This window comes from Podarcis vaucheri, assembly GCF_965113315.1.
Source record: "Podarcis vaucheri genome assembly, chromosome: 5".
NCBI lineage: Eukaryota > Metazoa > Chordata > Lepidosauria > Squamata > Lacertidae > Podarcis > Podarcis vaucheri.
In genome coordinates, this window is record NC_138763.1 from 34624196 (window position 1) to 34642707 (window position 18512).

The window sequence follows — 18512 nt, forward strand, 5'->3', positions numbered from 1 at the left end:
GGTGCTAACCATTTCTGTTTGGGAAAGCAGTCAGGGAGTTCCCACTGAATGAATGTGAATGATTTTGAGAATGAAGTCTCAAAAGGAGATGGGGAAAGCCATTTTCACATTTAGGAAAAGGAAGGTTGATAAGTCAGTGCAATATTAAATTTCCTAGGCTATCGAGTAGGCAACTTTGTCCACTGAGTGTGCCACAAAATATACGTATGCAGGGTGGGGGTAATAGGTCAGAATTTATAAATACAACTAAATGGAAATATTCATATCATGTCTGGGCTACAGAGAGCAAGCTAAAGTCAAATATTAAATGTAGAGCATGAGATGGTTCAGCAAATAACTCAGATCACTAAGCAAAAATCGGGACATAACAACCATGAATGTTTTGTTTGTTTAAGATTTACAGCTGACCTTTCAACAAGTGTTCTAAATTTGATTTTAAAAAATGAAGATTAGTCTGAGCAGAAGCCGTTAAAACAAACTGGGACAAGGGAAAGGAAAAATATGCATACGCTTGGCAGAATACCATGCTGTTGTAGCTGAGAATGGAATTAGGCAGAAAGGAAAAGGCTCACAGATAGGATTGTAACCTTATTTAGGTCAATACAGGAGTACCTCTAGTTATGAACTTAATTTGTTCCGGAGGGCCATTCTTAACCTGAATCTGTTCTTAACTAGAGGCATGCTTTTGCTAATGGGGCCTCTTGCTGCCACTGCACTGCTGGCACATGATTTCCATTCTCATCCTGAAGCAGAGTTCTCAACTCAAGGTAACTCTTCTAGGTTAGCGGAGTTTGTAACCTGAGGCGTTTGTAACTCGAGGTACCACTGTACTGCTACCTGTAAGGGTGAGGGTGGCGCTGAGGTCTAAACCACTAAGCCTCTTGGGCTTGCCTATTGGAAGGTCGCGGTTCGAATCCCCATGATGGGGTGAGCTCCCATTGCTCTGTCCCAGCTCCTCCCAACCTAGCAGTTCAAAAGCACAACAGTGCAAGTAGATAAATAGGTACTGCTGTGGCGGGAAGGTAAATGGTGTTTCCATGCACTCTGACACTCGTCATGGTGTTCCGTTGGGCCAGAAGCAGTTTTGTCATGCTGGCCACATGACGTGGAAAGCTGTCTGTGGACAAACGCCGGCTCCCTTGGTCTGAAACAAGATGAGTGTCGCACCCCATAATCGCCTTTGACTGGACTAAGCCATCCGGGGTCCTTTACCTTTTATATTCTACTGCTACCTATGGCACAAGACTTCTGAACCTGTACAGAGTTTCTTCATTAAACATGTGCAGGGAGTGCCTCTCCTTTGTGAAGACTGCCCTGCCAGGTTGAGGAATTTGGTGTCTACTTGCTTATGGCAGCAGTGATCTGAGTGATGGCTCAGGAAGCCATTTAATTGAGGACAAGGAGTTTGGGTTTTACTCTGGGCTGTTAATTACTTACACAGTGCAATCTTACAAAATGCACCCTGGAAAATTTAACCATCTACTTTTATGATCCTCTTATCTTTTTTAAAAAATGTTTTTTATTGATTTTCCAATATCGTTCCAATAGCAGCCTCATTATAATAATACCAATTTTATCCAATTAATACCATTATTAATGCCAATTATTCAAATATCAAATTATATAATTTAATTAAAGTGGCCTCCTCGTGTGCTAGATTTGATGGCTTCATTCTTCTACATTTTTCCGAGTTTCAAAATTTTAATAATTTCCATTACATTCCATCTCTTATTTAACAGTCTTGTGATTTCTATTCGCGTTGGTATATTTGGTAATATATAAAGTTTCAAGTGAGGAACTGTTTCAACAGTTGCAGGAATGAAGGATACACCACCATATATAGATGGGAAAATATCGTGAAAAAAACTGTCACACGCAGGAAAGAATAAGTGATGCAAACTTTCTGCAGGACTTCTTTCCTAGCTTCATGTTCTCAGATTCTGGCAAATGGCCAGAAAGACAACTTTCTGATTGGGCCAGTAAAATTATGGGTGGGTCCAGGCAGCCCTGTCAGATTGGCTCAGTAATGAACCCAAATAATTGAGACTATCATAGGCAAAAAGGTCTTGCTGAGCTTAGTATCATGTAATTGCAAAACTGGAGGGAACTCTGAGGGACACCTCTCCAACCCCCTGCACTGCTGAAATATGCAGGTGGCCCATATGGGGATTGAACCTGCGACCTTGGCGTTATCAGCATGACTCTCTAATCAACTGAGCTTGATTTTGAGATACTTTCTCCCCAGGCACGCACAGAGTGGCAGCCTGCAAAAGATCCCCATAAAACTGCTGAGAAGTTCCTCTGGATCTCCAAAATATATTTCATATTTGGATGGTAACATGGTGGTTGCTCCATATTAATGCTAGCATGACAACCGGAGAAGTACAACAGGACTAGCAACATCACAACCTATTCACAACTCTGAAGGAGAGTGCTCCTCTTTCAGATTCCTTCTAGTCGGCTGTGTCCTTCTCAGGGATAATACAAGGAGCTCAAAGCAAGGCTTTCCATTTTCCTTTTCTAATACAGTACTCAACATTTCTTAGGTACTGAGCATGCTCAGTTTGGTGCTGTTCTTTTTGGAGGGTGGATGGGAATGTGCCCTAGGGTCCCCCTTGCTTTTTGTGCTTCTAATCTGGTTTCCCTGTGCATGCCAATGCCTCTCTTCTTTCTCAGTGACCCCATCATGACTCCATATCTATCAGAACTCACTACAGTGGTACCTCAGGTTAAGTACTTAATTCGTTTCAGAGGTCCGTACTTAACCTGAAACTGTTCTTAACTTGAAGCACCACTTTAGCTAATGGGGCCTCCTGCTCCTGCTGCACTGCTGGAGCACAATTTCTGTTCTCATTCTGAAGCAAAGTTCTTAACCTGAAGCACTATTTCTGGGTTAGCGGAGTTTGTAACCTGAAGCGTATGTAACCTGAAGCGTATGTAACCTGAGGTACCACTGTATTAGAACTCACTATTAGAGTGATTGTTAAAAGCTTTCTTAGACTGAACTATTTTGTGTGGGATCAAATTGCCTTGTTCTGCTTCTAGCCACAAAGCTCTTGTTCTCCATTGCTCTAGATGACAAAAAATAAAGAAGTTGGGACAAAACTTAGTGTTGGTGGCAATGGACACTGGAACTGGACTCTGCTAAATGTTGGTGGCAACAGACCCTGGAACTCTCCACTAATAGCCAAAGCATGAGACTAAAACCAGCACAATAAATGAGTTTCTTGTAAACTCCAGAGCTAAAGGCATAACAAGCATCCTTCAGGTGTCTATCTGGAAGGTGATTTTTATGCTATATACCCATTTCCAAATGACACATATTGCAAGCCATATGCCCAGCTTTATATAGCATGAGGAGTGGCCCCTGAGAAAGTACTTTCTCAACAATGAAAATGTTTGCTACATTCCTTTGAAGGGTTGCTACACCACAGAGTTGGCTTCAGGGATTTTTCATTATATATTTCATGTACAATGCAATGTTTTCCTCCAGTTTCAGCGGAATGTAGAAAAAAATAAAACAAAGGGCTGAGACTTTAATTTGCTAGGAGATCTTTATTCTGAAGGGTTTACTCTCAGATTTCAGCTTGCAAGTTAGTTTCACTTTAGAAGAAAAGGAAAGGCATCTGAGAAAATATAATTGCTTTCTATCCAGTGGCTTACTTCTGAGTCATCTCTTTAAAAATTTGGTTGGTTGGCTTGCAGGTCAGGACTGTTTATGGAAAGCAGATTGAACATTTCGTAGCAATCCCCATTTGCCTTTGACTTTTGCACGAATTTCTGGAGTCACCACCTAGTGGAACACACAATATGCAATCCATGCTGAGTTTTATTAATAAGAATAGTAACTGCATATGATAAAGGTCTTAGACATGGTAGGAAATCATATATTGGCATGTTTAAATATTTGTTTTATGTATTTATATATCACTTAATACTCAAATGATCTCTAAGCAATTTAGACGATACAGCATATCAATATTATATACCGAACAATGAAACTGGGTAACTACAATATAATGCCATGCAATATTAAAGAACACTACAACACAATTCAATAAAATATCTCAAGAAACAAAAACAGCAGCAGCACATTTTGAAACATGTTTAGAGTCAGGAATTCCTTCCCTCTCCAGCCTCCCTCTTGTCAAAAGCATCCTGACTCACAAAATATTACACCTCATGCTCAATTTATGCCTTACTAATCATAACATATTTATTACCCATTCAATATCACCCACCCCATTCTACTCCTGCATCCCACACATGTCCACCAATATACACAAATGCACCACCAGCCCAATCATTCCAATATCTCAGTCCATCATTGACCACTACTACCAGTCACACATTCCAGGCAACAACAATGTACTGTGAAAAGCAAGGAGACAATGAGACCATTTACTGACGGAACTGCGTTAATAACAATACCAATTGTCATCCACCAAGTCACATAGATGCATTCTTCCTGACAGCAATCTGCCTACTGCCTAGGTTGCTATTTTGTACTCAAGGACCCGTAGAACTGCACATTTCTTTAGAGTCAGGAATCCTCCCTGGTAGTCCTTTCTCTCAACCAGGAATGCCTTCAGACAATTCAACAGCCCATTGAATTCATTTCCTCCTTGATTCTCGTAACTATTTTTGGCACGCTTTTGAATGGAGCATAGCCATACAGATATATAGATCTATCTTTTGACCCATCATATTTACACAAAACCAAAAAAAGAACTGCAGAAGGAAAACACAATAAAAATGGTGTGCCGAGAATTTACATTTGCCACCTTTTGTGTACAGCTATCTGTGTGCCTACCCTGTCAGTAGGTATTTAACCGGCATTACAGTTTTTTTCATGATATTTTCCCATCCATATATGGTATTGCATCCTTCATTCCTGCAACTGTTAATAAGTATTACAGAACTGACAAATCAGAAGGTGGGGACAAATGCAAAAGGGAATGGCTATGATATGAATAGGGAAGACAAATCTTGCTCCTCATATACAAATTCCAGTGTGTGCAGAACTAATGCAGAAATGTGGGCGGGCAAGGCCAGAATGTCAATAGATGAAGCTTTCCCCTATAATAGCATTCATATTTGAAAAGGCTTGAAAATGCTTAATATGCAGAATCTCTGCCTGCCACACACAGCTATTAAAAGACATAATAGCATGAATAGCACCCAATCTTAACCCTAACCTGTACAAAGAAATCGTGTTTCTTGAGTTGTAAACCACTTATGTGATGGTAGGTACTTCATCAGTTGATCTTAGGGTGACGTGTCTATATTCAGGGCAAGACCAGACATTTTTGCTTCAGATGGCTGGAGCAGTCAAAAGAGATTGAAGATTTGTAGCAACCAAAGTTCAGATACCCCTGCTTTGATAAAGTCAGGATTGAATTGTTAAAAAGCAAGCAGAATATTCTAAGAGCCTTTGTTGTGGTTATTTATTATTTACACTTCATAATAACTGCAGCAACCTTTATCGGTACAGGCCAAGCAAAAAGGATTTGCGCTGCATCAAAGTCTTCTGTTTTCCTCTGAAGCAGGGAAAGTAACAAATTTCCTCTCCCACTGCATTGCTACTATGATCAACCAGTCCCAGAGGGCATGGTGAGGCTTCAGTGCTCATCCAATTGAATTGCTGCTGTATACCAGGATCAAGAGAGTAATGAGTGAGATAGTAGCATGGTCAGTGTGGTACAAAAACACTGGCAGGAGTGCTAGATTGCCTCCACTAGTGCTTTTGCACCATGCTGACCTTGCGCATCCCAGTCTTCAGCAGCAACTCAGCCAGAGGTAGGTCAAGTCTAATGTAGTCAACTTAGCCTGCCCTGCCCAACTGCATTTTCCAAAAAAAAGCAAAGGGAAAGAAAGGAAAGGAGAACTTAACAAAGCAAGAGAGTGGATAACAATGCTGGAATGCACTTCACAATTTTAATATTTTCCATACTATCGAATCACAGAGATACTAACATGCTGAATTTCTCAATTATTTCCTCTGGGTAACAGTCACCCCTCTATCAGGGAAGGTGAAGAAGGGGAGGGAACTTCAAAATGACTAAGTATATATCTTGAAAATGAACCAGGCAGGACAAGGGATTTCCTGAGTAATTTTGAAGCCGGGGGGGGGGGGACGACCTGTGCTACTCTAAACTTATCTTAAGGGCTTATCAATCACAGTTGTGACTTCATCCAGTTGTGCAAACCACTGAAAGGTGGTAGCAGGCTCATACCTCACAAAACACTTGCTTTGAATTTTGCTTGCATATTTTGCTCAACAATGTTCATTCTAAAGAGGTCTAGGAGCTGTTCTTTTTTTATAAGTGAAAGCTCAGAATCTAGGTCCACTGGTGAACATAGAGATATATAAAATCAATAAGTTACTCTGTACAGAATGGATTAAAAAAAAAAACGAGCAACAGAGAGGAGGAGGAAACTGACATCATGCTTTGCCTGGGGGGGAGGATAAGATTGCAGCTTCAGGGTTTTTAAATCAAATAGTGTGGTGAATGTTCTAGCTGCAATAACAGCTGGGCAATAAAAATAAGGAATCTATTCAATATGTTTTGACGTTTGAAAAAGGATGAATAAGAACCAGAAAAATATTGTTTCTGCTAAACAAAACACACACTTTATTTCAGACTTGTTTTCAAATCTAGGAATTTACAAAATGGCTTAAATAACTCCCTCTTCACAATCTGCTGTGTAAAAAAAAAAGTATACTTCAATTTATTCCAAATGAAATAGCTTCTGTTTTGATACAACATTGTTCATTGCTGTTTCATTTGAGGAATGGCACTTCAAGTTCCTCTTCCCTTGTCTGCAGCTGAGAAATTCTGTAGACTATGCTTTCCTGCTAATATCCATCAGGATATAATTGACTGGGCTATTTTTCTTTTCTTTTTTAAAGTCCACACATTACTGTACATGTATGTTTGCTCCACAGATGCAGGGAGGACTAGTCTTTATCCCTAATCCTGCATTTACAGGTGCTACTTTAGCTGTTACTCCCTAAAGGAAATTCATGCTGTTCTTGCTAAGAGGTTGCAGATAATATTTCCTTTTACTTTGCAGCCTCCTTCATATCTCCATTCCTAAGCCTACCCTACTGCTGGAATGAGAGTGGGTGAGGAAGACAAATAAGTTAGAATACTGTCTTCTAGACATTCTCCTGTGCCTGCAAGATGTGCAGTACTAGACAAGAATTCAGCAGGAGCTTGGAGATTTTGATTTTCTTGCCCTTGCTATAGAAATGGACAGTGCTTCTGTACCCTCACTCAGTCCCCACTGAAGATGCACATATTCCAGTTAGTGACTGACAAAGATATGCACCACTTCTCTGAGGAATTTTTGTTAAAACATATTTTAACTTTTCTCAAAGTTTCTTAGATATTTAGCCTGAAGGACTACCTCCAATTTTGCTTGTATTGCACTTTAGATAACACTCTGTGGTCAGCTGCCCATAAGTCATGGAGTGGAACACAAGTCTTCCACATGCCCCCCTGCTACTGTGACCACACAGCATCCCAAATTGTTAAGAGTGGGGGAAATACTGCACAAAATGTATCCATTATGGAAGCTCTCATGTTAAGAGACACATTGAATTGTCTCTCAGGGCCCCTATTCTATACACCATGGGTAGGCAAACTAAGGGGCCAGATCCGGCCCAATCACCTTCTGAATCCAGCCCACAGATGGTCTGGGAATCAGCGTGTTTTTACATAAGTAGAATGTGTCCTTTTATTTAAAATGCATCTCTGGGTTATTTGTGGGGCATGAGAATTCATTCATCCCCCCCCCCAAAAAAAATATAGCCCGGCCCCCCACAAGGTCTGAGGGACAGTGAACCAGCCCCCTCCTGAAAAAGTTTGCTGACCCCTGCTATACACAAGCAATTTCTACCATAAAGAAACAAACAAAAAATAGCACATACGTTCAGATTGATTTGAGATGTCAGTTCTGAAACCACACCCAGTGGATTCATTGTGCTGAAAGTTGCAATCCTATTCATGCATACTGAAGCCCTGTTGAACTCTAAGGAAGCGACTTTTGACTAAGCAGATGTGCTGACAGTCTTGCTGCACCCTAAAACTTAACTTTGTGTGCGGCTTGAGCTTTCCTAGACCAATAAAAGGGAGGGCACTCTGTTCCATGAAAATCTATGCCACAATAATATGGTAGTATTTATGGTGCTTCCAGAAGACACCATGATGCGTGCGTGTCCGTGTCAGTCAAACACTCCAACATATTGACTCCCAAAACTGGGACACTTCTCTTCCCGACCCTGCTTCTGTGTGAGTCATGTGACTCGTACGAGATCACTGAGCCCCAAAACATGCATTTTTGGGGGTCTTTTTTTCAGAGCTCGGCATCCAAAACCAGGATGTCCCAATTTAATCGGGACAGTTGTGGGGTATGGTGTGTAGGAACTGCAAGCGGGGTGGGGGGAGGAGATGGCTGCAACCTCATCTATACCTCTCTTGTCATAGGGGGAGCAATAGGATTGTCTTAGATGCAACCTAGATAGGAGCACAAAAATGGGTATCAAAAGTGTTTGGTGGCTGATTTTTCTTGGACCACAACCAACCATTTAAAGAACACCTTATTTTCCTTTTCTCCTACATGGTCCTCACACAAGAGTCAGCTAGCTACAATAAAGCACAGAATCTGATTGTTACAAACAATTCACTAATAACTGTTGACAAAGCATGGTTTGAGACTGATGGAGCTGGGGCAAAATAACCTACTGAGAAACATATCCTATCTAATATTTTATTTTATTATTTTATTATTGCCTTTGTATGCATGGTATGACATCAGTGGAAAAGTACAAGCAGGAAGGAGTAGATAGATTGTACCTTACAAATTTCGCTCCATGGGCCTGGACCATGCTCGTTGACAGCCCGGACTTTGAAGAGATATTCTGTATTAGGTGTCAGATTATGTATTTCCAGATTCTGTTGGGCGATCCCAGTTAGCACTCCTACAAGTTGCGGCTGAATTAAATTCTCAGCTGCCTCTTCATCAACTACTTCATAATAAGCAACCTCAAAGCTATCAACTTCTTCTGTAGGACATGTCCAGTAAATCTACACACAAAAAGATAGAATCATAGAATCAAGATAACACTGAACATATTTTCATGTTGCATTTAATGAGCTAAAACCATTAGTTTCACAGAGTTTAATTTTTTTAGTAAAAAAAAAAAATTTCCATTAAAATATGTCAATGATATATGTAGCAAACTTCTCCTACCATACCAGTATTTTGGATCACATAGCAACATCTCAATGTTTGCTATTTGCAACCTTTAAATCTAATAACCTTTCAAGGAAGCCACAGGGACACTCCACATTAACTAAGGCCTTTCAAACCCGCCCCCCATTTCCAACATTCCAATTGTCCAGTTGATGAGCAGGGTGGAGAGGTTAAAGAGAGAAAAATTGTTGGTTTCATGTGACTGATTTTTTGACTAGGTGGAGTTTTGTTTATTTTTGTTTATTTGTTAATTAATGTGTCTGGTTATTGCTTTTATTATTTATGTTTGGAGACCTTCAGGAGACAAGCAGCTAATAAATAAAAAGAATGACATTATGCATAATCTCCAACAGACCTTGGGGAATGTGCGCATCTGAGCTGCATTTTGTACATTCTCCAGGCAAATAAGCACATTCTCTGGTTAGTATACACAGTCCCCAATTAATAACAATAACAATAACAATAACAATAACAATAACAATAACAATAACAATAACAATAACAATAACAATAACAATAACAATAACAATAACAATAACAATAATTTATTACCTATACCCTGCCCATCTGGCTGTGTTTCCCCAGCAACTCTGGGTGGCTCCCAACCGAATATTAAAAGCACAACACAGCCTTAAACATTAAAAACTTCCCTAAAAAGGGCTGCTTTCAGGTGTCCAAGAAACATGATCCCTCTACCTCTAGTTTAGAAGTTTGTAATCTGCAGCCACCAAGCTGCTTCTGGTCCACAGCCTAATCTTACAGGGCTCACAACATACCCTCCCAGCAGAGCAACAGGAAGAACAGATGGAGCTCCAAGGGGGGAATTTCCTTTTCACCACCCTCTGCTGTTCTCCATTCAGCTGAGAAGCACAAGGGAGGAAATCACAGAGAGAGGAAAGCAGGCCTGACAAAGAAAATCCCCCAATTAAACAAGTGCAGTGGTACCTCGGGTTAAGAACGTAATTCGTTCTGGAGGTCCGTTCTTAACCTGAAACTGTTCTTAACCTGAAGTACCACTTTAGCTAATGGGGCCTCCCGTTGCCACCGTGAGATTTCTATTTTCATCCTGAAGCAAAGTTCTTAACCCAAGGTACTGATTCTGGGTTAGCGGAGTCTGTAACCTGAAGCGTCTGTAACCCGAGGTACCACTGTACTTTCTCAACACAGGAAAAGTTGGGGACCACTGCATTGGGCAACATGCACTGGCTTGGGAGCCCCCTGTTCTCAGATGCAGAAATCACATTTTCAAGCAAATACCTGAACAAAACATCTGCACATCTTTTCCATACTGAGGAGTTTCTCAGAAAGGGGTGTCAGGGCACAGGTGATTTGTAGGAACAGGTATTTTGGGTCCCCCCCCTTCCTGCTATTTTGCCTGAAAAACCCACTGTTTTCGACTGAATCAGAACAAATGTCAGTCCTCAGTGATGTTTGTTCTGATTCAGCAGTAATCAGCAGGTTTCCCCAGGAAAACTGGCAGGATGGCAACAACAAACCACTCAGACCCGTGCCTAGAAATCACGGGCCTGTGCCTAAAAATAATGGCACAACCGGAAGTGGGGATGAGCCCTTGGCCTACAAATGCTCTCAGTGCATGTACAATGTGTATGAAACATTATGTAAAAAAATCTTACCTTAGCAAGAGTTGGAAATACAAGTGTTTGGTAGACGATAACAATGCCAGGAACAGTGGTAGATTGGGCTTCATGTAATTCTGGATTGTAGTAGATACCTTGGTTTTGAAATCTCCTATCGCTTCTTGAAGTATCTGATGCTGCGTCCCAAACTGCATACATCCCATTATCTTTCAAGTTAGGAGGTAAGGATTTGGGTCTTAGATACATGTCGTTCATTATTTCTTGATCTAATGAAGTAAATGATGCTAAAGACTGACTACGCTCCATTCCTAATGGATTTGGGACGTGTGCACTGGAAACATCCCTTGGAATCATTATGTCAGATCTGCAAGGATAAGGAAATTTGCCTGTTTTATCATACACTTTCTTTGAAAGTGCTGGGAAAATGGTTTGTAACTTTTGTGCAAGTTCCTCAAAGTTGACTTTAAGGTGCTTAATAGGGTCTTCCCTGAGAAGTGGGCTAGGCTGATAAATATTAGCAATTGCATCTTCTATTTCAACTACTAGCCCATATGCAGACTGCAGGAATGCAAGCTGGCTTTGTTCCTTTAGAGCTTCCTTAGAGTACTGCATAAGGCTGTCCATCTGATCAATTCTCTTGCTTGTGTATTCGGCAAACTCGTAAAGCGCCTTCTGTTTTTGAATCTCAAGGTTTTCTACTGCCTCCATCAGCTCTTTCTCCCGTTGTTGAAGGATGCTCTGTAACCTCATGAAACCGTTCCTGATCTCCCTCCTTTTTGTTTCTTTATAGGACTTAAAATTGTTTTTTAATACAAGGACTTCCATTAGATCATTATCAATTATAAATCGTACTGAAACACACAAAAACAATCATTATATCACAAAAATAATCATGATATCACTGTCCATCTACTCATTCACAAAATATAGTAAAAGTTAAAAGTGAGATAGGGTTTAATATAAGTTGACTACATTTGGCACGATCTGTATTGGAAACAGAAGCTTCACTATGGTTCAGTTCAAGATGATAAGTTGGAGTCACATTAACCCAATGTAAACTGGGTTTGAATGTACAGCATTGTGGGAACAATTCCTCAAAGTAAATAAAAAAATTGGAAAACAATGAACAGATTTCCCACAGTGTTTTTAAATGTGAAGAGATCCACCAGGGGGTGGGGGGAGGGGGGAGCAGAGCTGTGGGTGCTATTAATGCTCTCCTTTGCTGTTTTCCCCATATATAAACTCTCTCTGTTGAAACAGTATTAGATCTGTGCATCAACACATACATTGGTCATATTCACACCATATATTTAAAGAATCCTGGATGCTGTAGTTTAAGGGTGCTGGGAATTGTAGCTCTGTGAGGAGTGGACTACAGTCCCCAGGATCCTTTGTGGGAAAGTTAAATGATGACTGTTAAATTGGCAGAAATGTGCTATAAATGCACGGGATGGATGTGACCATGCTTGTGTGCTTACCCTCAAAGAATAAACAGCAGCTCAGGAGTGATTACATAATGCAGAAATCACGGGGAGTGTGTTAACACTTGCAGCATTGCCCCAATCTGAGCCCTGCAGCTACATTTGCAATTTCAGAAAGGCCTTGATGAGCCGTCTACATGTGATACTATTAAAGTACATTCAAAGTGCTTTCCCCCTGAATAACAGAACAAGAGATAGAGGGTGCCATTCAGAACATGCAATTGGGCAAATCTCCAGGACCAGATGGATTGACTTCCAGATACTACAAATCTTTGAAGGAGTGGTTGATCCAACCGTTAAAGGAAGTTTGCAACGAGATTTTAGAGGGAAAGAAGGCACCTGAATCGTGGAAAGAAGCATATATCTCACTCATACCAAAGACAGAGACTGAAAAGACTCAATTGAAGAACTACGGCCCAATATCATTACTTAATGTGGATTACAAAATTTTTGCAGACATTTTGGCAAAAAGATTTAAAAAAGTGTTGATGGAAAAGATTCATAAGAACCAAGCAGGCTTTCTCCCAAAAAGGCACCTAGCAGACAATGTAAGGAATATAATAGACATTTTGGAAAAGTTAGAGGTGGATATAAACTCTAAAGCAGTGTTGATTTTTGTGGACGCGGAGAAAGCCTTTGACAATATTTCTTGGAGTTTTATGAAAAAGAATCTTCATGGGATGGGGGTAGGCCAAGGCTTTGAGAATGGTATGGGTGCAATATATTCTGAACAAAAAGCTAAGCTGATTGTAAATAATGTAATAACTGAGGAACTCAAGATAGAAAAAGGAACACGACAGGGGTGCCCGATTTCCCCATTGCTTTTTATTTCGGTTCTGGAGGTGTTGCTGAATATGATCAGAAATGACCAGCAGGTCAAAGGTGTACAGGTCGGAGCTAAACACTACAAGTTAAGAGCATTTGCAGATGACCTAGTATTGACACTGCAAGAGCCAAACACTAGTACGAAAAAGGTGTTAGAAATAATCCAACAGTTTGGCCAGGTAGCCGGATTTAAGTTGAATAAACAAAAAACTAAAGTCTTAGGAAAAAATTTAACAGATATGGAGAAGGAGAAATTCCAAGAGGAGACAGGGCTGACGGTGGTTAAGAAGGTGAAATATCTAGGGGTTTATTTGACATCTAAAAATGTGAATTTGTATAAGGATAACTATGAAAAATGTTGGTCAGAAATTAAAAAAGATCTAGAAATGTGGTCAAATTTGAAATTGTCAATGTTAGGCCGAATTGCAGTAATTAAGATGAATGTATTGCCTAGAATGTTATTTTTGTTTCAAACCTTGCAGATTCTTGACAAGATGGAATGTTTTAAGAGGTGGCAGAAAGATATTTCGAAATTTGTCTGGCAGGGCAAAAAGCCCAGAATTAAATTTAAAATATTGACAGATGCTAAAGAAAGAGGGGGATTTGCCCTGCCGGACTTAAAATTGTACTATGAAGCAACAGCGTTTTGCTGGCTGAAAGAGTGGATGCTCCTCGAGAACACAGACATTTTGGATTTGGAAGGTTTTAATAATGCATTTGGTTGGCACGCATATTTATGGTATGACAAAATTAAGCTGCATAGGGCCTTTAAAAACCATATTGTTAGAAAAGCATTGTTTAATGTTTGGATAAGATATAAAGATCTACTGGAAAACAAAACCCCTAAATGGGTGTCTCCTGTGGAGGCTAAGGCAGTGAAGAAACTCAATATGGAGGTCGGATGGCCGAAGTATTGGGAAATCTTGGAACAAGAGGGAGATAAACTGAAATTACAAAGTCATGAGAAAATGAAACATAAAGTACAAAATTGGTTCCAATATCATCAAATAATGGAATTTTTCAAACAGGATAGGAAAATTGGCTTTCAGGTGGAAAAATCAAAATTAGAGACTGAATTGTTAGAACCCAATACTAAGAATTTATCAAGAATGTATAACTTGCTGCTGAAATGGAATACACAAGATGAAACAGTTAAATCGGCTATGATTAAGTGGGCACAGGACATTGGCCATAACATTATGTCTGCTGACTGGGAGTGGTTGTGGAACACAGGTATTAAATTCACGGCATGTAATGCCTTAAAGGAAAACATTATGAAAATGACTTACAGGTGGTACATGACCCCAGTCAAGCTAGCAAAGATCTACCATTTGCCTGATAATAAGTGCTGGAAATGTAAAGAGACTGAAGGTACTTTTTATCACCTTTGGTGGACATGCCCGAAGATTAAGGCTTTCTGGGAAATGATATATAATGAAATGAAAAAGGTACTTCAATGTACTTTCCTTAAAAAACCAGAGGCCTTTCTCTTGGGCATTGTCGGCCAATTGGTGCCAAAGAAGGATAGAACTTTCTTTATGTGTGCTACAACGGCAGCAAGAATACTCATCGCAAAGTATTGGAAGACACAAGATCTACCCACTCTGGAAGAATGGCAGATGAAAGTGATGGACTATATGACATTGGCTGAGATGACAAGCAGAATCCGTGATCAGGGAAAAGAGACGGCGGAAGAAGAATGGAGAAAATTTAAAAGTTATCTTAAGGACTATTATAAACTTGATGAATGTTAGAATGTTGAGGTTTGCAGGAAGAAAGGGATACAGTGTTAAGAGATAAGATCATAGAAAAGATTAAGATGACAGAGGTTGGAAAGGTATATTTAGAAGTTGCTAAAAAATACTTTGGACATTGGGATGCAGAAAGGGGGGGTATGGGGGAGTCCCGGAAAAGAAGTTTATGAAAAAATGTTATGAAATTATACGTGTTTGTATGTTTGTTTTTTTTATGTGTTTGTTTGTGTTTAAAAAAATCTGTAAAACCAATAAAATTTTTTTTTAAAAAAAAAAACAAAGTGCTTTCCCCTTCCCTCAAAGAATTCTGGTCACTGTGGTTTGTTAAGGTGTTGCTGGGACATGTAAATCAGTGTGAGGTAAACTACAGTAACCAGAAACCTTTGAAGGAGGCAAATGTCTTTTAAAGGTATAGTGTGCATGCATCTATAGATGTCCCTACATTATGTCTATTTCACTACTCTTTCAGTGGTTTTCAGATAAAATGTACATACAAACCTAAGATTTACACATTGTGGGTGCCATTGCACCGGTGTGTTTATAACTGCACTTTGAGACTCATCAAAGCCTATATTACAATAACAAATCAAGCAGAAGGAAAGTAGTTAAATACAAACAGGAACCTTTTTTAAACTTTGCAATAGAACCGAATAATGCAGCAGACAGTTTTGAACATGCTAGTGGCAAAGGAACTGTGTCATGATCCGTGTGGTGGGCATCAGCGCAGTATTCACAAAGCAGTTCATGGTCATCAAGACAGTATTTTGAGATCATTGAATCACCATGGATCAAACAGTTTCTTTCTTCCCAAACTTCGTCACTGATTTTGGCATAGACATGATTTTGGTACGAAATATCCTGGTGAAAGTTCCTCAGGCAAAGATTACAGTAATTCAACTGACATGTCACACATCTCTTGGTGGCCTTCCGGCGCTCGTCACAAAGTTGGCAATAAATTGGTAGCCGGCTTCTGTCAAACCTCCACCGCAGAAAACCGTATCGGCGCATATATTTCCTGGCCAATCTGGCTCTTAGGTAATTCATCCTCAGCTGGATTTTCTTAGCAAACGGAAGGCAGTGGGCTTTGTTGCAAATGGGGCATGTGATGATGAAGAAGTTCTCTGTGATCTCAGCCTGAAGTTGGCTCTTCATTATGCACTTATCGCAAATGCAGTGATTGCATGGCAGCATAAAAGGTCGGAGAAACAGCTCTTGGCACAAAGGGCAAATAAGCTGGTCAAGAAAAGCATGTCCCGATGATTCCTTATCCAGCGAAATGACAGATGAGTTGCTTATCAACTTGCGTCTGAGCATAAAAAACAACAACCAAGAAAACTTTCAGTTGTAGAGAGTGAAGCCACCAACATTCATAATTACCCAACTTGTAATATGTCCTTATGTATGAGTAATGCTTGGCTGTGGGGTTCCGTTGCACCAGAAGCGGCTTAGTCATGCTGGCCACATGACCCAGAAAAACTATCTGCGGACAAACGTCGGCTCCCTCGGCCTGTAAAGCGAGATGAGCGACGCAACCTCAGAGTCGTCTGCGACTGGACTTAACTGTCAGGGACCTTTATATTTTTTTACCCCTAAAATGCATCTGTGGATTAGATTGAACCCAATCCAGAATTCCTATGTTCCTTTTTCCTCCCTGTCTCCTGTCAAATGTTTTCCCTACTTTGTGGTTTGGGGTGGCAGGTGCAGAATGGTGATTTTGTTAGCAATCTCAGTATCACCAGAAATCCTGCAATGGCAATCCTGAAGGTGCTACTGACCTTGGGAAATACAGCTTTCCCAGGATTCCCGAGATGTTGTTTAATGTCCTAGATGGTAGGGATGAAGGCCTTACATGGAGGCCTCGCAGTAAGGTTTTCCCACTGGTCCTGCTGCTACTAGGTCTGCAAGTGAAAAGACAAGGAGGCTTGCGTGGGATGAGACTCATATGAAGTTTGGAGAGATATGTGGCGTGAATCTTTCCTGTGCCACAAACTCAAAAAAACCCTTAAAGTAAGGCACTCTTTCTCTTTCTCAGCTCTTTTGCTCATTCTGTGCTATGGGTAAATAACCCGCTGCACAGTATTTTTGCTTCAGGGTAACAAAACTAATCAAAACCCTGCTTGAGAGATGCACAGGAGAAGTGAGGAATGTTTCACCTGTGACTATCCTGCACTGAGCAGAAGATTGGACTAGGTAACATTCAAGGACCCTATATCATTCTATATAGGTAGTATTGGTCATCAGTTGGTACGTGTTGTATGAGATGGCAGCTTCAGTTGCATAGATTCCCTGTGTCTAGTCCAATGAATAGGGACTTAAATCTAGGATGCAGATCTATTATTATTATTATTATTATTATTATTATTATTATTATTATTTATACCCCACCCATGTGTCGGGGTTTCCCCAGCCACTCTGGGCAACTCCCAGAACATTAAAACAGAATAAAACTTCAAACATTAAAAATTTCCATAAACAGGGCTGCCTTCAGATGTCTTCTAAAAGTCAGATAGTTGTTTATTTCCTTGACATCTGATGGGAGTTCCACAAGGCTGGTGCCACTACTGAGAAGGCCCTCTTGCCACTGACAGCACCCAACTAACCACAAGATAGGATGCCATATCTGTGTTGCCTAATACCCCATTGATGAAGGGCATGTAGAAAGCCCCTTGGTCAGTCCCCAGTGTTAAGTATAATTGATTTAATTGACGCAGAAATGGAAATGTATGTGTATTAACGAAGGTTTAAAATGGAAAGAGGCTAAATGTGTATTGCTAACATTGGGGTTTTTCCACAGTAGTTTTTCAAAGGACTCTAAGCTCCTAAATGGGTTAATGATTACTAGCTTCTAAAAGAAACCATAGTTCTGTCAAACTCTTACCTTCTAAGTCTGTACCGATGCTTGTAAGGTATATAGTTGAGGTAGTTGCAGCACGTGCTTTCATAGCACTGGCAGTCATCATTCTCATCTGTGCAGCACAAGTACTTGCAGTGTGGATTATTAGCACAGGAGCAGCAGCAGCAGCGGCAATTTGGGTTCTGTGAGCATGTGCAGTGGCAGCACTGACAGGTTTCATCTTCGCTGTGTGGACAGTAGAAGCAGTCACAGTTCCGTTCATCGCTGAATAGAAAACGCCAACACAAGCAGCATGCGAATATGGATCTGCTGAACAAGTAACGCCGAAACCTAACTAATTCATAGCAGCACGGACAACCTGGGCAACATGGACATGTCAAGCAACAGTGACATGTTGCGCGAGGCATGACTTTTCAGGGGGATATACTGGTTTTCTCCAGGCCCTTTTGGTCCTAGAAAGCTGTGCTTGCTTAATGATGACATCACAATGGCTTTTACCAATGAGGATGGGTTTTCTTCACATATGAAAGTGGCTTGTCAGTTGCATCATAAAATATGTCACAATGACTAGGACAACTAATGCTTCAAATTCTTGTACTCATATGAGGCATATGGTCAAACCATACAGAAAAATCTGGAATGCAACACAGAGCATTGAGAAGTCCAGACAATGTATTTTCATGGGACAAATTCACTCATTCTAGGTAGTTCCTTTTGGAGTTCTTCACAGTCCCTTTGG

At 40.4% G+C, this 18512-nt stretch overlaps 1 protein-coding gene across 1 annotated transcript; it reads right to left on the bottom strand.

Moving 5' to 3' along the window:
* Positions 1-3535: 3535 nt before the first annotated feature.
* On the bottom strand, positions 3536-18254 carry TRIM42 (tripartite motif containing 42). Its single transcript, XM_082221790.1, has 5 exons — positions 17798-18254; positions 15543-16225; positions 10896-11710; positions 8862-9092; positions 3536-3793 (listed from the first exon to the last, which is right to left on the bottom strand). Exons 1-5 carry the CDS (start codon positions 18178-18180, stop codon positions 3707-3709), a joined length of 2199 nt encoding a protein of 732 aa, XP_082077916.1. The 5' UTR covers positions 18181-18254; the 3' UTR covers positions 3536-3706.
* Between the last annotated feature and the right edge of the window lie 258 nt (positions 18255-18512).